The sequence below is a fragment of the Copadichromis virginalis genome, linkage group LG12 (genome assembly GCF_057382275.1).
Source record: "Copadichromis virginalis isolate Kocher_CV1m ecotype Utaka linkage group LG12, C_Virginalis_male_GT1.1, whole genome shotgun sequence".
In the NCBI taxonomy this organism is placed as follows: domain Eukaryota; kingdom Metazoa; phylum Chordata; class Actinopteri; order Cichliformes; family Cichlidae; genus Copadichromis; species Copadichromis virginalis.
Window position 1 is genome coordinate 4273438 of NC_140629.1, and position 21838 is coordinate 4295275.

Consider the following 21838-nt stretch of genomic DNA (forward strand, 5'->3'; position numbering starts at 1 on the left):
CTTCTCTCCATCTTCATCTAACTATGAATTGCGAAAAAAGAAAAGAAAATTGATCCACTCTCTAACATTACCCCTTCCCTGCAGAAAATGGAGTAAATGTATTCTTAGCATGCAGCTGAACGGATGACTTCCATCTCACAGCAGTTGTGAGATCCATTCTATTACTGAGGACGAGTTTAAACCGTAGGTGATGGAGATGAACAACTGGCATGGTCTATTCCCTGGGTGCATGCTTGGCCTTGTTGTTGCAGCAGTAGCCATGACACTAGATATGAGGCCTCACAAGGCTGGAGCTGGCGAGGAGGAAAAATAATATCAAAAGAGCACAGCATGGTGCTTATCCTTTTACAAGTAGCATGCACTGTAGCAGAGCGAGAAGAGAAATAGTAGCTAGGGCTCAGACAGAGACAGAGAGAGGCACAGCACAGCAGGGGAGAGAGAGGTAGGTGGAAAGAGGGGAACAAAACAAACGTAAGAACAGGCGGGGGGGATGCTATAGAGATGAAGGGATAGGCAGTGTTACAGCAGTTTTTGTCAGGTCCATATGTGATTGCCCTGTTGGGCTATAACACTTGGTCCATTCAAAGAAAGAAACACAATAAAAGTCCAAGATTGGCTCGTGTTTGTGCACGCATTGTTGTTGGCGAGAGCAGCGCTACGTCGTTTAGCACCCTATGCTTCTTTTGACTGTCTGCACGAGGAAAACAATTTTCAGCAAGAAGGTACAAGAAAGCCAAATGATGAAAATGCAAAACCACAACCCCAAACAGAAGCCTCCCTAAACAGCATGTCTGGTGGTCAGAGGGGACATTGTTAAAATCGAAAAGATACGCTGCTCACCAAGCTGCCTGACAGGAGCCAAGCCCCTGGTGGTTTCTGTCTCTTGCAGTACCCCCCGCCCCCCCTCCGCCCCCCACCTCAAAAAAAAAAAAAAAAAAAAAAGGCTAGTTCTTCAGAGGCATGGAGCAAGCAGCAACATCTGCACCTGGCAACCGCCAGCTACGAAGGGCAACGGGGGACCAGAATCAGTGGATGGCTCATCCACAAACCCTCCCTCCCAGCTTTCCACCTCCTCTCCAACCCCTCCTCCCCTCAGCCAGCACATCAGACGAACGCGTTTGACATTTACACAGCTTTCAACACTTCAGAGACAGGAGATTTATTCCGCCAGCGGCCCTGGCTGGAGCCAGGCCTCGACCTGGGCTAGCCCCCATGACGACCCTGTAGCTCAGCCCTGAAATGAGGCAGGGCTGAGAAAGAAAGTAGCGTGAGGGAGGGGGAAAAAAACAGAAAGAGAGGGATGGATGTCTCGATTCTCCTGGACATTTCTCTGGCAGATTCTGATAGACGTGCAAGGGGAAGACAATAAGCGTTGCGCATCCCGGAGCACATTAAAACGACTGGCCAAATTAATCACACAGTTCCACTTGTCACACTCGGAGGACAGTCTGCCATGAATTCTGCCTCAGAGATAGAAAGAGGAACAGAAGAGGAACTTGCCCAGCAACGCAAATGCTGGCATGGCGTCAACAACTGTCTTCCTGAATACTGATCACAAGCCTGTGCTTGCTGCAAGAAATGTTGAAAAAAAGAGAGAGAGCAGGAGAGAGCTGCTGGCATTAAAGTGCCACTGTCAGTTCCTTCTCAAAATAAATAAAGCAGTAAATAAAATGAATAAAAGCAGAAGAGGAGGAGGAGGATAAAAGCTTGATTGGCTGTAATTTTTCAAAGTCACTGTAAGGTGTGTTTCTGCTAAATTACAGTCATATCTAATAACTGTAGATGCAATGGCACGACGAGGAACTGGATTAAAGCAAAATTAACTCCTGATAAGCAACCAGTTGTGTTCCATTCAGGCCCAAAACAACATTAACTGACGGGGAGATGGGCGCTGCATCATGACAGCAGCGAAAGAGCATCTGCTTTTCTTGATGTTTTATCCAAATGTATAAAGTTAAAGTGTCCGCGATGCAAAAGTCTACAGCGGTGGAAGAAATGGCTTCAATTTATAAGACATTTCTCCAGGCACATATACTGAGATACCCCTGATTCTAAAAGAAGACCTCTAACAAACCCGGATCTCCTGGAGTGAGAGCACACAGAGGAGGTAATGGTCCATTTAGATGGTCGCGGACGGAAGCGGTGTCGAATACTGGTGGAACAACACCAATTTTCTCCTGCAATTTCCCTCCTGCAGATACTGGGATGAGGTGTGGGAGCGTAGGCGTCATGACCATTCTGACGGGGTCTGGATGCAAAGCCTCAAGTCCACCGGGGGACCCCCTGCTTGGGCTGAAACATCAGCAGGAGATCTGAAAGTCTCACTGGCCCTGCGGCAAAGCTTAACTTCAACTCATCTTTCATAATTTATCAGCAGGACATTTTAGTTGCATGTTCTTATGTGCTAACCCTTTGTCATGACTCAGTGGAGAGTTCAGATTTGATTGCGTTCATGATACTATCTGCCTGGAAGAGCTGGACAATGCCATCCTCCATAGTGCTTATCAAAACAAATCAGGGTTAGAGACTGAATCCAAGGTGAACTAGGGCCTGATGGAGCCCTAGTGTGGGGAAGGTCAGCAGTCGGGCAAAGAGTGGGCTGAAGATGGACGGATGCAGATGCAATCTTTAACCAAACAACTGCTTGTCCTGTTACTGGAAAAGCTTAATGAAAGGGAACTGGCAATTCCAGGCCAGGCACTTGGCCTTTGCTCCAGACGATGAGAGCTATGGATGAGTGGTGAAGCACCAGGCAGAACCAAAGCACAACACTATAGAATGTTTATATATATAACGGTAGAGTAAATGATACATGGCCATTGTGATGGTGTCTGGTTACATATATATGTAATCATGCAAGTGTGTTCAAAAAACCTTTAAATAGTAAAAAAAAAATCAATTACTCATTTCATATCTTTGGATGATCAGATAAACCTAATAATTTTGTATCTATGCTGAAACTAAATGGGGTAAAAAGCTTCGGGAGTCTGGTGCATTAATGCTATTCATAGCAAAAACACACCACTGCATTTAACTTTCACAACCAGGGAGAGGGAAAAATCAAGCAATTTATCTTGACCCTAATAGCTGTATCTGAAAGCACCACCGAGCAAAGCGATTTGATCACAGGATCAAATCTATACAGCCTTTTGACCCCTGACCTCCTCAGCAGGCAGCATGGGAAGTCAGCTGATTACCCAGGGTCAGCCTTAGAGCTCTGGATTAGGAAAGTATTGATCTCAGTGAAGATGTAGGGTCCGCGGGGAATAAGATTGAGAGAAAAAGCTCTACCGGGCAGAAATGATATCGACCAGCAGACCTAGACAGGCTCTCACGCAAAACCATATTTGAGCTTGGGACATTGGAATTGGCTGTGCAAACAAGAGAGGACTTCAGCAAAACCTCCTTTCACAGAGGCCCATTGAGAGAGGGCAGAGAGAGAGAGTGATAGTGAAGGGGGATTGAAGAAGACAGGGTTGGAGAAAATGCTCTTTGCATTAGCCAGACACACCGTGGTCTCTGCTTTAGAACTGACACACTCGAGTAAAGAGCCAGTAGAGGCCATGTAAATCAAGCTGAGGTGAGGAAAGATATAGTTCTTGCCCGGGACCACACTAAGCAGACTTTAACATTACCCAGAGTCCACGTAAACAGCACTGAGACCTGGACGCTCTCTGTTTCAATTCTATGAAAGGTATTTGGTGAGGTCAACGAGCAAGAAGGAGATGGGGGGTGGGGGGGGGGGGGGGTGGACAGATTGACGATGATAACCCGCCTCCTTTCACTAAATTAGAGGACTGCCTTGCTCCCCATGCTTTCAGGATAACCCTGAGGGAGGGACAGAGCTGGCTGGGCTGCTGGTGTGATCCTTGGAGTAGTTTGGCAACGGGAAAACAGACAGTAATGGCAGATGTATGAGAGAACAGGGAGCATTTATTCAGCTCAGAGAGAAAAAGGAAACTGCCAGAAATCTGATGGGACAGGGAATACACAACTGTGTTATGAATATAGCTGAAGAAGAAAAATGGGCATACAGGTAAGGGAGAACGAGAGAGAAAAATAAAACACTGATTTATGTTTTTTTTAATTTTTTCTACTTATTTCTTTATTTTTTTGTCTTTCATGGGGCCCCTGCAGCTCCTTCTCCTCTCTGCTGACTGCAGCTAGTGCTATCTTGCCTTCAGAAATTAGCGTGCACAGACACACACGCGCAACGCTCGGTACCTCCCAGAGTTCTGACATGGCCCTGGGCCTGTTGCTGCTGAGCTGCAGCGGCAGACACTGGGCATTGGAAATTTAAGTCGGGGCGTAGGAGAAATTAGGCGAGGAGGCAAGGAAATGGGATGTTGACTTGAACTGGCCCTGGGGGCAGCTGAGAGTCTCCCTGTGCAGCTCCGTTGGCTGCCTGACAGTTTGATGGAGCGAGTGGAGGCTTCCCCGCGGCCCGAGCCGCCGTCTCTAACACTGATATAGCTCAGTGAGGAACAGATTGAGCCTCCAGGCATTGCTCTGTACTGCTACCCCCCTTCTCTCTGACTCTTTCTCGCTCTGTACTACTGCTACTAACTCTCTCTCCTTTGCTAATCCTGTGAAGCCAACAGAGACATGAGCACACAATATATGTGCATATACATATGAGCTACTGTGGATGTTCGCATGAAATAAAATACTACACGCATGCAAATACTTATATGCATGCGGACACTTTGATACACAGGCATAACAGCAATCCCCACAGAGAACTTGGCTCTCACTCTCTCCGTCTCCTCTCTACGACAGTAATGTGATGAGCACTACAGATGCTGTTTACTGAGCTCTGGCTGACACACAGGGGGAAGGAGGAGGAGAGGGAGGGTGGGATGGAGGAAGAGGCAGAAGGAGGTAGAGTCAGGGGGCTGGCAGGCCACAGCCATAATGAAAAGAATCTGGCGGCAGCCCACTGTGTGCTGGTCATGAGAAGCATGTGCCGCCGGGGGGCTCTACTGCTAATTTCAGGGGGCAGCCAAGCATTTCACGCTAGACTTGTCATCGGGCCAGAGGGGGCATTCATACTGGGTGACAGCAAATGCAAGAGGGCGGGTAAAGGGTTCGGCGGGAGGGGGGGGGGGCCAAAGAGCGAGGGCGAAACCTTCAGCTCCCTTACGTCCCGTCCCCCCCTCTGCAATGATCAAACGTTATAGGCAGGGTACAGAATTACAAATGAGTGTCCTGTGGCAAGAGCTGGAACTAGATTCAACTACTTTCTTTGCTCTGCTCTCTCCTCAGGTAGCCACGAGGGGCACACTTCATCCTCCAACCCCTGCTGTCCAGACAGGATCTGATACCAGTGCTTGCATCTTCCTTGTTAACCTCGCAATAATAATGTGTTACAAAATCTCCCACTCGTTCCACCGAGGACGCTATCACCATAGCGCTCCACACTGCGCTGAGTCACCTGGAGCACCGAGGAAGCTATGTGAGAATGCTCTTTCTGGACTTCAGCTCAGCATTCAATCATATCATCCCGGAGATCCTGGTCCAGAAACTGTCTCACCTGGGACTCTCCACCCCCATCTGCCTCTGGATCAAGGACTTCCTGACAAATAGACCACAGTCTGTCAGACTCGGCCCCCACCGGTCCAGCACCATCACACTCAGCACCGGGTCTCCACAAGGATGTGTTTTGAGTCCCCTCCTGTTTACGCTCTACACATCCGACTGCTCCCCTACCCATCTCTCAAACACCATCATAAAGTTCGCGGATGACACCACAGTGGTTGGACTCATCTCAAGGGGGGATGAGTCGGACTACAGAGATGAGGTCAACAGACTGACTGAGTGGTGTTCAGTTAACAACCTCCAACTGAACACCACGAAAACTAAAGAACTTATCTTGGACTTCAGGAAGGGCAGAGCAGACCCGGCCCCACTTTACATTCACGGGAGCTGTGTGGAGAGGGTACACTCCATGAGGTTTCTGGGCGTGCAGATATCTGATGACCTCTCCTGGACTGCAAATACTACAGCGGTGGTTAAAAAGGCCCAGCAGCGTCTCCACTTTCTGAGAGTGCTCAGGAGGAACAACCTGGAGGAGAGGCTGCTTGTGACATTTTACAGAGCCACCATAGAGAGCATCCTAACGTACGGCATAACAACATGGTATGCAGGGTGTTATGATATTTTGATACCACGGTAAGCATTTACAGGATATTGTTTTATACAGGAAAACTGTTACTCAATAAGGCCGATCTACTAGTTGTTTTTCTCTTTCTCTGTGACCCAAGAATCAATGTGTAGGACTCACGAGCTGGTACCCCAAGGTCGAAAACACCACAGAGATGAGACCACTTCCTTACTCCCATCCTCCCTTTTTTCTTTATCTCCTGGAAAAGGCTCGTTAAAGGCTAGGTGGTTTGTTTCAGAATTCACTAATGAAAGAACTCTGTATTTTATGTCTAGGAGTGTATTTTGCTGGGATGATCATAAATTATAGCTGAACTGATAAACTACACAAGGGATACTTTGCTCAGAAGGCAGGAAGACGTTTCCTTATTTAGTCTGTACCGGTTTGAACTGGGAAAGCTGACACACGAACCTTTTTTTTCTCTATATAAACTGCTGTGTATCAAATAAACCTTTGAGTTGATTCTGGGAAAGCAATCTGAACAGTTTCTGTATCACTTTGTTCTCCTAGCTGCTCCCGATATCGTAACTAACCCCGCTGAACGGCATACCTGAGTGTTACTTTGAATAATTAGGAGTCTTATAAGGAAAGGACAAACTCTGCTTATCGCTCACGCCACGGAGGAAACCCGGGAAGGCAATTTCCTTCACAGGGTGCTCAGCTGCAGACAGGAAAGTACTGCAGAGGGTCATCAACACAGCCCAGAAGATCACTGGCTGCTCTCTGCCCAGCCTGGAGGTCACTGCAAACTCTCGGTACCTCAGCAGAGCTGGCAATATCATCAAGGACCACTCTCACCCCAGCAACCAACTGTTTGAACTATTACCGTCAGGCCGACGGTACAGGTCACATAAAACCAGGACAAACAGATTCAGGGATAGCTTCTTTCCCAGAGCTATCACCGTAGTAAATAAGAACAAAAACAATTGAACCTATTCCATACCGTCACTGTCATTATATTATGCTGCTATTCATACTGTCATTATATTAATGCTGCTATCCTGTATATATTGTACAAACTATTGTTTGAGTACTTACGATTGTTTTTTTGTACTTTTTATATTTTACATTTATATTTATTATTGAAACTTGCACCAAGGGAGTGGCACTCCAATTTCGTTGTACTCTGTACAATGACAATAAAGGCTATTCTATTCTATTCTATTCTACTTGCAGACAGATGTACTGTGTGTGCATTGCCCTTGGGCTTTTGCAGTATGGATAAAATCTGATAATGCAGCCAATTAAAACAGTGTTATTTTTCCACAATGCCTGCTATATTCTGACACGCCCACAGACAATAAAGGACCAAATACTAAAAACTCTGATGGACGACAACTGCGTGACCCTAACCCTGCCATGTCATTGATTTTTTTGCCTCGGTTACTTTCTTTCTTGTTTACAGGACAGGTAGTCTCTTAAAAGCTTAATGATTAACAGGCACATGTTTAATTTGAGATACAGACTGGTCTGAGGATTCAGCGTGCACTTTCTCTCACGAGTCACTCAGATAAAGAAAATCAGACGGGGGAGAACTCGCTGTCAACCCGACCAGTGCATCTAAGATCCTACGAGATCGATGTGAGGGAGGCAGAAAGATGTCGAGTGAGAGCAGGAGCTACCAGCTAAGGAGTTGATACTAACAGCTGGCAGCCTACCCACCTAAAAAGGGATGACTGAGTCTAGTCTGGAGAATCAAGCAAGAAAGCCAGGATGAAAGGAGAAGTGCGAGAGATGGAGTCACTAATAAAAGATGGTTGGGTGATGGTAGATGAGTGGATGCGGGACGGGTTGGGGAGGGGGGATTTTGAAACAAGCTGTCACATGAGAAAGAAAGAAAGGGAAACAGAAAAAAGTAAGACAGAGGAATCTAGACTGGAGGAGGAGAGAGGAAAGAAGGAGGCAGCCACATTGCACACTTCAGGCTGTGAATAATTTAGAGGAGCACTGGGGAGACGAGACGAAGATGAACACAAAACACTGGCAGCGTTTGACCTAGAGCTCCAGCTACATCAGTGCACATCACAGAGCGGAGAGCTCTCTCTTCCTCCCTCCCTCCCTCTTTCTCTTTTCCCCTCTTTTGCTCTTCATCTGCCTCCCTCTGTGTCAGGGAGGAAACAGCTGTACGCTATTCTTGTTTCGCCTCACATTCTATGAAAGTCAACAGAATGGCTGACAACTCAGTTTCATAAGGATCTCTCTCTCTCCCTACATGCTCTGGGCATGTCAGAAGAGTCAGAAGAGCCTTGCATATAAAGGATGGATGTGCATCCAGGCTATACGTAGCTGGATGCATGTCTGTCTGCAGATGCCCCTGGCATACAAAGGAGTAATGATGCTATTACATTTGCACAGATTTGTGGGATAAAAGCTTCAACTGCAGTTTTAGCCACCTCACCTGCCCAAATGTTTTGTTGCAATTTTGTAATTTACGTTGTTTTGTGCTTTACATGTGCTAAAACTGTTATTTAGCAGTAATAATTTCTTTCGCAAATCTTTAACTCTCGCCATTTTAAATGGGATGATTTTGGTCTAATATCTTTGTTAATTGGACATTTTTGGGGTTAAAAAGTGATCAAATTATAATTTAGAGAACTAGGAGAATGTGATGTCTAAAGTTGGCAGAACGAGAAAGTAAGAATCAGCTGATTAGTTGTGTACTTTCAGCTATGAAAATGTATGAATGCATGAACTGCACTTGGCAGATTTTCGTTATAACAGGAAACTAAATAAAAAGCTGTGAATCTCAAAACTCCAACATGAATTTTCTGTTCATTACTGTTGTTTTAAATACATTTCTAACTGTCATTACATAAACACAATCTATGTCGGGATCAGTGCTGCGAGGAACAAGGACCGGAAACTCATCTTAAGCCAGCAGTAAATAACAGCTTCAAGATTGGAGGTTAAACAGAGATTTCTAACGCCACCTTTGTCGAGGTGCCATACATCACCTCATCTGCTAATGTGTGTGTCTGTGTGTGTCTGTGTGTGTATGATGAAAGGAACACTGGGCATCTGCGGTGGGAGTGGCCGTTGGGCGGACAGAGGGTGATGTGATCAACCCAAAAGGGAGGGGCAATTTATTACTGTAATTAAGGAGCAGTGAGATTAGAGAGGCTGGGTTTGAACATGCATATTTATATATACATATAATACATGTCTTCATTTGAAAAAAAAAAAAAAGATAACATGAGATGAGCAAAAACAAAAGGTCTAAAGATGGCAACCAAATAAAACATGAACTAAATCGGTTCCCTCTGCTTATTTTCTCCCTCCCTCCTATGCCCTCTCACTCCCTCTCTCACTGTCTCTTGCTCAGTCTGTGTGTTTGATATTAATGGGACGTCCCTTGTTTGTAAATGTGCCAAGTTGTGTGCACCACTGCAGGCTGTCTATTATAGCAGGCCTCTGGGGCAGCTATTCCATATGGCGTCACATATGGTACTCAGCAGCATCAATTAATGTTGTTATAATACTGATTTTTATGAGCCGGGGTTTAAATCCTTTCCTATTTTTTCCCTAACCCACGCTCCCCTTGTGTTCTCTTCCTAGCATCGCTGTTTCTTTCATTTGTCAAACTGCTTCTCTGCCATACCTCAAACCTTTGACAATCTGACTTCTGAAGACTATCGAGAATACGAAAAGTTTTCTATGCCAAATAAGCTCCTACCAGCTCTGCTGAATGCTGCTCAAAGACCTTGAACACGTCTTTGTTCCTTCTGTGCTGCAGAACTAAACTATTGCCAATGTGTCAGTATCGTCTTTGAAGCTCAGAATTCGATCAGTAATAACACGGAAAACATGAAAGCTACAAAAACAAGGATTAGACAGGAATTACAGTGTGAAAACCAACTTACATTTGCATCTGTAACCAGACAACGCATTTACAGGAAATAATGTAGTTTTGGTCACATTAAACTAGCATCAGGGACTATTAATGTGTTAAATTAGGTCTGTATTTATGCACAAAGCGATAGGCAGATGAATGTAAGAGCAGAATCTGAGGGGCCCTTTTGTTTCCTGGTGCCTTTGGTGGCGGATCTGACAGGAAGGGAACAAGAGCGTAGCAAAAAGCCTCGCTTTAAAAGCTCCCAGCCACACCAGCCTTGTCAGCGACGCCACAATTAGAGGCTAGATCACTGGCGCTTCCCAGCCAGAAACATCTCACTACCACTCCTCAATGGAGCTCTTTCGTTTGAGGAACACACTCAAAGCAGGATTTTAAAACGGTTCGGATGGCTAATCACTCTCAGGATGAAAGGCCCTGGCGTGTTCGTTTGTCTCAGCATGGGGAGCTTCCCTTGCCGTTTCTCTGTCTCTGATTCTGATTGTTTTTGTTCATTTCTTTTGCAGCAGGCAGGCGAGGCAGGCGAGCTGGCAGGCAGCGCTGTTTGAAGGTGCAGTCAGACCCAAGTGCAGGCCTGATGCTTTGTAGTGATATTTCCAGCAGCACAATCTCATTACTTTTTGACGTGGCAGATGCATGCAGGGGCGGATTGTCATTTCACGCTGTCAAAAGTTCCATGAGGAAACGGAGACAGGAATGGAACTTCAATGACCTGCATGCCTTTGGCTCATCAAGACTGAATATATTAAACCAAATAAGACAGATGAAGCCCCATGAACCAGATACTTAAAGATGCTTTGTAAACTTAATGTCCACTCCCAGGAGTCTTGAGGGAATCGCTTTTCCTGATCTATATCTTTGTAATCAGAACTGTTTCAAAGCCTCGCAAAACCTGTTACTGTGCATTTGAGGAAGCCTAATTAAATACTGTGTACAGAACTGCACAAACACTCAGCTACATATGTATATGTGCCGCCTAAGACAAACAGTGCTTTGTGTCTTAAAAGGAAAACTCCTGAGGGCTGCATTCCACACCTCGCAGAAAAGTTTTCACATGGGACAATCACTGGCATCTCCCCTTTAAAAAGAAACGGAGGATGTCCCTTGGAGTTGATTTCACACGGACTTCTTTCAGAACAGAAGGAAAACTCGCGCTGTTCAAGAAGCTGCCAGGCGCTGATTGAAGCGCCTGGTTACCATGCAGACCTCGGCCTGTTGCTGGGGTGACTGTCCCAAAGTGCTTTCCTGGGTAATTTTCGAGGTCACTGGTTTGAGCACGCCTATGTGGTGCAGATGGGCCCACCCACATTCAAGACCCAGCAGGAGCTCTTTCATTAGGCCCAGTGAATGGCCTCATTCATCCCCTTCACCTCAATTGGTCACGCTGCATCTCTCCAGAGGGCCCAGGACAAACTTTTCTCTCATTCCACTTGCTGATCTTCCACGCACCACCCACCTTAGTCATGCTTCACTTTTGTTCAGGAGCATGTGGTGGCAGGCCTCATCTTTGGCCTCAAACTACCTTAGATGGAGTGAAGGTGGTATATAACTGACATTACTAAGTTTATCCTACTGAATGGCTCAGAAAAGCCCAGACGGATGCTACCGATAGAGATTACTGTGGATCAGAGACATTTTTAAGGTGCAGGTCTTTGTACAGATCTTCATGACTTATCCCGGAACCATGTTCCTTTAATTTAATTCTTTCTCAGTGCTGAAACAAATGCTGCAGCAGGCTCAATTTATCTCTAACTTGCTGCCCTTTCCACTGAATGCAGCTGCAGTGCTTCGCCATAGTAGAGGGTCCTCTATGCCCTGTCTCTTTTTGACCATCAAGTGAGTCTCAGGTCTAGCCTAGCGAGAAGTGACTAATTGTCTTGAGTTGTTAGTGTGCCTGGAATGAGATACACTTCACTTGGTGACAGGATGCACAATAATTTGGTTTCTCCCTTCCTCCCCTCCCTCTCTTTCTCCTTCTTGCAGCAGATTTAGCCCCCCCTGCTTCTCAAGCTACTGAGCTGTAAAATTGAATGGACAGCAGGCAGTATACAGAATGAGACCTGGCATCATGGACGCACTAACCTTGAGGAGGGCCACTGCTGCATGCTGCACCTAAAGAGATGGAGACAGAGCGTCAGCCATGTTGGACTGAGAAAGGTTAAAATGAGGAGGGAGGAAAGGCCAAATGCAGAGAGAAAGGTGGACCTGTGCTAAAGCAACAACACAACAGCTTAGCAAAGCAGGTCTTCATCGGCATGAGGATGGATATACACTCAGAAAGACACCAGTGACTCAACCACAGAAAGACACACATTTTATGAAAACAGTTCATCTTCAAAAGCGCGTTCCCCAGCAGTTTTAACAAAAACTCGTCCTGGTAATGAAATCAACTTGTAGCTACTCTTGGAACAAATCTGAGCAATCAATTAATATGAATCACAAATTCACTGGCTGTGGCTTAGATGTGAACAAATGGATCCCCAGTCCCTTACAGATGATATTAGTGCTCTGAGCTGCTCTCTCCACGAGAGATTAAGCAGGTTTGTACTCTCCCTGGCGGGCAGCACTCCCCCCTCCAGGGTGCTGCACTATCATTTGCAGGAAAATTACTTCAGTAATGAAGAATCCAGGCCCATAAATCCTCATGGCCTCACCTTCCTTCGCCGCCCAAGTCTTGCTGAACAGCTAGTAAAAATTCCCTTTAAAAAATTCATAGTGCAATTTCCTCAAATCCCTCCCAGCAAGCACAATTATGGAACTTTCATCTCAATTGATTTATGTCCTGGGCGAAGGGGGGGGTAGAACTCGGTGTAGGCTGGGGAAGAGGGTCTGGTTGGAGGGTGGGAAGTGGTAAATCACTGTTTTTAAAAGGGAAGGTGTACGGCCTTTTGTCAATTTCAGTGCATGCGTGCTGTGCAGGTGACAGAGAAGCGTATGAATAAGGGGAGGAGGAAGAGGGAAGAGAACATCTGACGGGTCTGAACGCAGAAGTGAAATGGCAAAAAGGAGGGGGCTGCGGCTGGGAGTGGGGGCGGTTAGTGAGATGGGGGCGAAAGGAGCGGTATTCCACTTGATTAATAACACTAATCAAATTATACAGTGTTCCACTGTGCCCTGAAATCTGGGGCCATAATGTCCTCTAATGGTGAGGTTCATGGAGCTAAACTTCAGAGGGAAAACACAGCGCTGACTGCTGCATGCCTTAATGAAGGCAGTAAAACATCCATTTCCAGAAGCCATGAAATGAAAGGCAAGATTGTAGATGTGCACCCAGTGGCTCCCCCACTGCAAAAAAAGAGAAGGCTGTTAACACAAAAGACGGTGCTGGGGCGAGTGAGACAGACAGACAGACAGACAGACAGCAAGAAAGAAGGAGAGCTGCAAGGCCTTAAAAAGAGAAATGACAAGATAATCATATAAATGAAGACATTTAAAGGGCAAGAGCACCAAGAGTAAGCGGGTATATATAAAGTAAAGGGATGATGAAGTGAGGATAAAAAGACAGATTGGTAGATACTCTTTGTGCGTTCTCTTCTGGCATGAAGACAATCATCTGGGTCTGCTGATTATGGATGAGCCAGGCTGCTTTACTATGTCTGTTATACTTAGTGCTGCTGACAGCGACCACTATTCATCACTATTTAGTTGCTGATGCACCTAACCACAGCATCCTCCCTCTCATCTATCTCACTACTACTCCATTAGAGAATCCCTCCGTCCACCCAGGCATGTATTGTGTTGATCCACCTATCCATCTGAATGTCCAGTCGTCCATCCATCCATGGGTACATTTGTCTACTCATTCAACCTGCCATTCATCTGTATGTCCATTCATGCTTTCTTTCATTCATTCATCCCTCCACCCATTATCCATCCATCCATCTATCCATTCATCTTATTCGTCATTTGTCTGCTGACGATCCAGTCATCTGTCAATCCATCCAGTCTGGGTCAATAGAACGAGCTCAGCGTCAGTTAGTTGCTCCAGACAAAAGTCGACTTCTCATTTCTTGGCATTATGCAGCACTAAGCCAGCAGATCTCCGCTGGCAGTTCCACACTTGTATATCTGACATTAATATCTAAGCAACATGCAGAAATCACTAGGCACTGTGTGGGTGTGAAGTCCAGCAGAAAATTCCTGCTGCATTATAACAAAGTGAAACTCAAACACACTTAGATTTATACAAAAGCATTATGTTTTGCATTTAATCTACTAAATTGCGCATGCTACCAACAATCAAATCAGGCTTTGCATCTTGAGTAAAGTAAACACTGCTCGTTGTCCTTGGGGCAAAAAAATCATCTGGAGAGCAAGGGGGGAAAAAACAACAAAGATGAGAAAACACAGATTGCTATTGTTATTATTATCATAATTACAGCTGTGCTTATCATGCGAGCAGCCTCAATCAGGATGAAATACAGTTTCATTTGATGAAGCTTCCTGTTTTGACTGGCTTGAGTTTGGGAGCCACACACTTGGCTGGCGTGCCAAAAACTCAATCAGGCGCAATTACATAGCCATCAGATAGAAATGTAATTGATTTGAAGGCTGACATGAGATATAACTACATTACAGTGGAGGCACAGTGGGGAGGATCCTTGGGGACAGGGCCTACGGGGAGCTCATTACCACCAAGCTTTGAATTATTGAGTGCTAAGGCAGTGACATTGAGGAATAGAGGCGGGCGATTGGCTGTAACAGCTCGACAAGTGTTTATCTCAACTTAGAGCAACCTAAGTTGTCAGTCCATGTAAGAATATTGCAAAGGAAGAAGTTGCAATGGTTTGGAGTTAATGAGAGCATATCACGTGACGTCTGCTATTTCCATTCTGAGTATTTGTAACAAGTACAAGAAAAGGCACAAATACACTGTAAAGTCATGTTTGGGCGTCACTTCTATACTAGTAACATGTGTTGGGTCACATATTTGGTGCTTTATGCACTTTTTATTTTGTGGAAACACTGCATATCATTTTCAATGTTGGCTTAGGATGTTACCTTTTAAAATTTACATTCACTTATGCTACAGCAGATTTTTCTCATTTGGTTTCTGTTTCTGTTAATGTGGTTGTTTGTGAGCTTGCTATGTTCAGTTCCCCATTCGCCCTGCAGGTGGTATTTATCCTTCAAGCTCAGGTCCTCTGTCAGAGGCCTGGGAGTGCAGTATCTTTGCTGGTCCTGGAACTGCACCTCTGGACAGAGATGTAGGATATAATTCCTGGATCTGCTGGAGCCACTCGCCCAGTTTGGGGGTCACCCGCCCGAATGCTCCGATTACCACTGGGACCACTGTTGCCTTCACCCTCTTGTTCCTTCTTCCTGATCACTCTGTATAGCTGCATCTATCACTACTTTTCCTCTGCTTGTCCACCACTACTATGTTCGGTTATTTAGCCATTACCAGTTTGTCTGTCTGTATCTAGAAGAGCTACAGGATTACAGCTTGACTATATGATGATGATAAAAATCCAGGTATATCTTACACACGCGCACACACCTGTATTTTTATTATTTCATCAGAAACCATTTAACCTGCCTTTCTCTTAATGTCACAGACACAAAGAGCTTAAATTAGGTGGAAATCTCCCTTGAGTCAGAAGGGTTGAAGTGGCCCATCTGCCTGACCCTTACCACTAGCCTACGGGTCGTTTCCCATAAGCGCTGAGCGATGAGTGCTGAGAGGATAAAGATATAAGTCACTGTGGAGGGACTCCTTCATCCCCAGGAAGTGGTGACTGCCTACCTCTGGGAGAGTTATGCCCTCTAGGCTACTACCACTGATCTTCCTGTGCCTATCTTATTCTTTCTATCACTCCTCTCTCTCTTCTCACACAGCTCTCCTGTGAGCTTTCTCACAAAAATGAGAACTCAATTAATTCAGGCGAAATGAGGACGAGGGAGGAGGAGGTAGAGGCCTGGGTAGCCCAGAGCGACATTGAATAAGAGAGAGGAAAGCCTAACAGAGCCGTTTGCCGATCTGCGGCCTGGAAACAGCAAACTGAGCATGGGGTGACTGTGCATGTGCGTTAAGTCTTCAGCTGAGTTAATCCTGCGTGCACTTTAAATATGGCTGATGAGCAAATGCTCCTCATTGCTGAGGGAGATGTTGGGTAAATAGACAAGTCACAGGAAGCCAGAGACTGGAAAAAGAGCGCAAACTGAAAGAGCCGAGGACAGAGGCGACATGATTAAAAGCCTGCTGACATTCGGTGCCCAACAAGTTGTCTGCTGTATGAATGTGATGTTAACTTTAATAACGTTGGTAGCAAACACTGTAAACGTGCAGTTCTAAATAGTTGCACTAGATGTTTCAGAAACCTCCAGTCTGTGAAGACTAGGTGAATGGGCTGCATCTATGTCACGTAATGAAGATGTCATGTGACCTATGACCTTGGGATCGAGAGCCTACTGTCAGTGTCACAGATGCAAAGTGCAGCCTTAAAGACATCAGTCTTGCATGAGCTTGGTCAACCTGCTTAATGTTACATTAGGGTGCCACGAGCAACCACACAGCTCAGATAATTTTCTCGTAGCCTTGCAGAAAAACTGGCAGAAAACCAGCTCTTAGCCTGGGCTAAGGTTTGAGGTCCCCAGTGGATACACATAAGAACAGGACACACATAGACACACAGACTGGAACTATATAGAGTTATAAAATACACAATATGAGGAGACAGTACACTACATATGCTAAAAAATAAACCAACACTTGAGTCGCTTTTCTTTTAGTCTAGACTCTTACTTGAAGCACACAACAAAAAACAAAAAGCAAAACAAATAAAAAACAAATGACCCATTTTTACAAAAGTTATGTTCAGTGCAACAGCGTCATAAAAGTAACCGCTTCCCTGTGACAGAGTGTAAATCTCACAGTATTCAGGGATACTTTTATGTTCCATTTTGACTGCAGTACATATATTACAACATTTTATCAGTCCCAGCTCCAGGACAAGGCTAGTAAAACGCGCGAGTCAGACAGTTCCAAATTTTCATATGATAAATACCTTACTAGCGAGAAGCCAGGATGGGCTGTGGCATTTGGTGTTTCCAAGAAAATCAGTATGCCACTAGTACTCGGAGTGATTGAACAGGCTGTAAACAGAAGCAGCAGACTTGCTCGACGCTTTCTGGGAGATACTAATATAGCACTACTTCCAGGAGCTGAACTGTAGGATAGAAGAGGGGTTTTGAAGTTCATGAACTGAGCAGGGAGTGCGAGAGCTCTTAAAATTACCATGTCCCTGTGCACGACCCACTGTCTGCATTTAAGTTCAGAGTAAAAGCACAAGACTGCTGAGCAAAGTACGTCAAGTAAGTCATAAGACACCCTTGGTCAATGGCTGATAGTGTTCCTCGCATTAGCCCAAATTAAAATTAGATCTATCTTTAACAATCTAATAAAAAAATGCCATATGATGATACTTTGCCTCATTTATACTTTCCATCTTCTTCTCCCCCCATACCCTCGAGGAGAATTCATTCTCATTTGTTCATGGTGATTGTGAAAGGACTTTCTTTCTTTTCTTTTTACTCAAGTGGCATGTCAGTATTGTTGCTGTGTGAAAAATTAATCACAGTCAGAGATAATTTTTTCCAGATCTATGTCCAATCAAGACATTTAAGACTTCAGCTGGTCTCGTTGATATTATAGGTCAAATTAGAGCCAATAGAAGCATTAAGTACACAATTTAGGACTTTAGCTGAAGGGATGTGTTTGTGTCTTTACCAACATCAGCTGACGTTGATACTTTATTGAGCCTAAGGTTATTACACTAATAGCTGCACTAATATAAAAAGAAGGTCAGGTTCTTCCATGGCCTGAGTTTAAAGCTTGTTTCTAATGAAGAGACGTATGGAGCATTTTAGCACTAGGCAAACAACTCAACATGTTTATTATTTCGCCAAAAATATATCCTGTTTCTTCCCAAGCTCTCGCAGCAAGGTGAACACAGTTCAGATGCATTTTAAAATCTTTAAAATGTCATCTGTTTGATGACTAATTAATTTTAAATTTAAGACGGCGTTTTCACAGAAATGTAACAGGAAGGAGGCCGAGCAGGCAGTGAGAGTTTAAGCTCTGCAGCTATAGCAGTTTCGTTGGTGGTGAGCCGTTGTGAAAATTTGAGAAAAACCACAACCTATGTGCCTATTGTGCAAACATGTGAAACCACAAGGGTGCCATGAGTTGCTAAAAGAGCAGCTTATCTATATATGGGGTTAAGCCACAGCTCCACACAAACTGAAAGTTAGTTCTGTGAAATACACGTTTAGTTTTCAAGCCTCGGACAGCAGAAAAAAACTTGATCTGTGAGGAGAAACATGAAAAAAAGCCAGACTGGTAACTACACAGCAGCAGGTTACTAAACGATCTATTAAAGACTTTCCTAAAAGTCAAAAATAAAGGGTACCGTTTGGAATAAAGTTGCTTAACCCTCAAAAAGAGTCACAAAGACTTTGTGGAGAAGCTCTGATGCTGCTATGGAGGCACTTGATGTCATAACAACCTGAAGAGATACTTCCTCTCGAAAAAACGAAGCGGCGTAACAGACGAGTACGCCGTGTGTCTGACAATGAAGCTTTTAGCACTATTCTGTGAACGCACCGCTCCATCCCCAGACACATGCACTACTTCTCCTCTGACCTGAACACGAAACCTGGACAAGAAACACTACGCAACAATTTGGTTTTGTTTGTCCCCCTGGGGCCTTCCTGGCTCTCGGAAATCTTACCCTGGCATTCGCCATAATCCCCGGAGAATGAAACCAAGGCCCAGCAGCACAGACAAAGCACCAGGTGATTGTATATCTGTGACAGACCACCGTAGTAGCCTCTAAAAGTGGCCCCCGTGACACCAATAATTTGACGTCCCTTCTCCTGTTCCACGCTTGGCCTCAAGGGGTTGCCCCGTATCGACTTACATCTAGCCAGCTACCTTTGAATAACAAGAGCTGCATCAGCTTTAACTGACTCAATTGAGAAGAACTGCACACAGTTAATCTGGCTTTTGGCTGGTGCTGGCAGAGTAGATGACATTGGTGTCTGGAGCTGGAGAGTATCAGTTGACCTAGACTAATTATTCATAAGGCCTTGTGATGGCTGCCGCAGTCAGTTCAGACAGGAGCGGCTGAAAGGAAAGCATATACCAATCTGTCTAAGACAGAGCTCAAACAGCTGGGGACCTACAAGAAGCTATGAATGAAAATCTGAAACCTAGAAAGCAAAACGATGTCATTAAGAGCAGTCAGCACTCTCTGAGTGATCTTGTGTAGCAGCCGTACAAGATTGTATATGATGAAGTGAAGAATATGACTTAGCAGGGTCACTCATGCATGGCTAATAGGAGAATGATGAATTGCCTTAAATAATAGCACACTCCATATCCTCACAACCAAGAGCAGACATCGCCTTGAAATTTGTAATAACAGTAATTGTGATTTCAACCAATAGTCCTCCAATACAGTAATAAATACACGCTGTGTTGCCCGTGACGAGTCTACTAAAAAAGCATCTGCTGGCAAAGCCTGAATTTCACTCTTGCACAGAAGGCATTTAAAATGTCCAGATGTCGGTGAAAATTTTCTGGAAACACTAAATCTTTGACTGAAGCATAAACTTAATGATTAGAAAGCTCGCAAGGAAAGGAAAGCGAACGCGGTTCAGCTTCGAGCTCAGGCGAGCTGCTTTCTCACCTCTATTTACAATCTAAAATGAACCGCAGCAATGTGTACCCACAAGCACACATACAAAAGGGGCACTTATGTGCAAGCACAATAGCGTGGCAATTAGCGGCTAGAGAGGAGAAATGCTGGATCGGTTACAGTTGTTGAATGTTAATTACAGCATTTTACGGCATTGAGGAGATAACGAGTTAGCGCCTGGTGACAGCAGCGACATGTCCTTTAACGAGAGCCGTGGAAATTTATGAAACTTGAGATCAGGGACAATGAGGCGTTACTGGCTTGTCAGGCGCTCTTCTGCTCACCCTCCCTTTGTCCTAATGAAGGCAGACATTTGTTTCTTCCTCTTCTCTGCTTGCCCCTGCACCGTTAGCCTGAAATGATTATTACTCATCTAGGAAAGGTAAAAATCAGCTGCTTGGGATTCTGTCCTTGTCAACTCTCCTCGCACAGCACCGCTGCTATTGTCTAATCAGTTTCTGTTATAGTCGTAAGGTTGGAGAAAAACAACCACAAAACGTGTGGACACGTGGCCAAAGATAAACATGGGGTCATATTAGAGATAATTCCTTCTCTGGCGCAGGAAACGTAGCTGCTAGTCAGACAATTGTGAGTGACCATTCATTCCAGTCTTTTTAAATAGCCGGGGATCAAGAGCTTGGTAAAATCTGTGAGGTTAATGTGGTCATGTTGTGAAGCCTGGTTTGGAATTTAGGTTAATGGAATCATTGATAGGGCTCAGCTCTAATGCCTGCGATGCTTAAGAGGATCCATACTTTATGATTTAGACAAATCCTGGGACATTCTTCAAAGTTTCCCCTGCTGACCTTGGCAAAACAGACAGAGGCACACACGGGAGTGTGAGGATTTCTTTGGGACTTTACAGCCGCTGCTAAGTAGAATCCCCCAGGCTTTATCAGTGCCTCAATGGAATATTACATCAGTTACACTGGGGCAAACATGGGCCCCAGAGGAAATATTAAGAGTAATAAACTTGTAAAGAGAGCCTGTTTTCCCCTCTTCCCTGTCAAATTACTCTAAAGAATTTGAACAAAAATGTACAGTAAAATGGGGAATTCTTGAAATTGTAGCTCATGTCTAGACTAGGACTTGGAAAAAAAAAGCCCTCCTCTGACTTCACAAGACTTAGCTGTGGTCATGTTATTTATATCATACACCAGAGTGACTCCACTTTAATGCAGCTGTATTTCTAATAAGGAATGCAATTATGATGCTTGTGAGAATGTTAATGTTGTGATTTAACTTCTAATCTCTTCAGTACTGCTGCTGGCCTGCTACCAACACTTGTGCTGGGAAAAATGGTCATTTAAGTGGGTTGTAGCCTGGAAGAAGAAGAGAGACTAACCTGCTGGTGAGAGCAAGGGGAGATCTTTTAAAACCAAAGAAGATGGTGTTCAGATGTCAATAAAAACAGGTGTTAACCAGCTTAGCTGAGATGTTAAGAGCTTGGATAATCCTAGCCTGGATCCAAGAGGGATCCTGCTCTGGAATACTAATGCTTAGGATGCACTGTTAAATCACACACGGTTGATTAGGGGATTGGATTGGGCCTGCTGCTACAGGACATCAAAGCTCAATTTGCATTTGCTAACAATTGCCAAGATTTGTAGAATAAGAACTGCACACATATAGTTAGAATTATGGCTCATCCAGGTTCACAATCAGCTACTGTGGCGTCAAAAGATTATGCTGAGGAGAGCAACGACACATTATGTTATGGATGTGTTGCACAAGATTCAGGATAGAAGTCTTTATTTTCCAGACTATAAAATAAACCACAGCAAAAAGTACGTTTCTGATTTGTTCCGACTTGCCTCATCCTCTTTGCTATTGAGAGCTCAAATAAAAATTAATATTAGTTCACATGGTGTTGTTTCTACAAGTTTAAGCCTCTGTATAAAAATAAATAAAAAACAACCCCAGCCAACTGCAGAGCTTTCATGCCAACAGCTACAGAAATGCAGCTCCAGTCCAATCAAAGTTACCCATAGGCCACTAAAGCAACAGCACGCCTGTGGGCACCACCCTCGGGCAAGCAAACTTAGGGGGTGGTCGTGGGGGTGTGCAGGGGAGCTGCTCAGCTTTGCAGATCCTGTCGGTTAGATCTGACTAACTGTGGTATTA

General features: G+C 44.7%; 1 protein-coding gene across 10 annotated transcripts in view; it reads right to left on the minus strand.

The window, feature by feature from the left end:
• Positions 1-21838, minus strand: part of fbrsl1 (fibrosin-like 1) — a 288396-nt gene that overhangs the window by 93415 nt on the left and 173143 nt on the right. For 8 of the 10 annotated variants that reach the window (XM_085474424.1, XM_085474431.1, XM_085474427.1 and 5 more), the window contains exon 5: positions 12096-12125. The exons of the other annotated variants lie outside the window; for them this stretch is intronic. In XM_085474424.1, coding sequence (XP_085330550.1) covers positions 12096-12125 — 30 coding nt within the window. The remainder of the gene's footprint in view (positions 1-12095; positions 12126-21838) is intronic. 10 annotated transcript variants of the gene reach the window in all.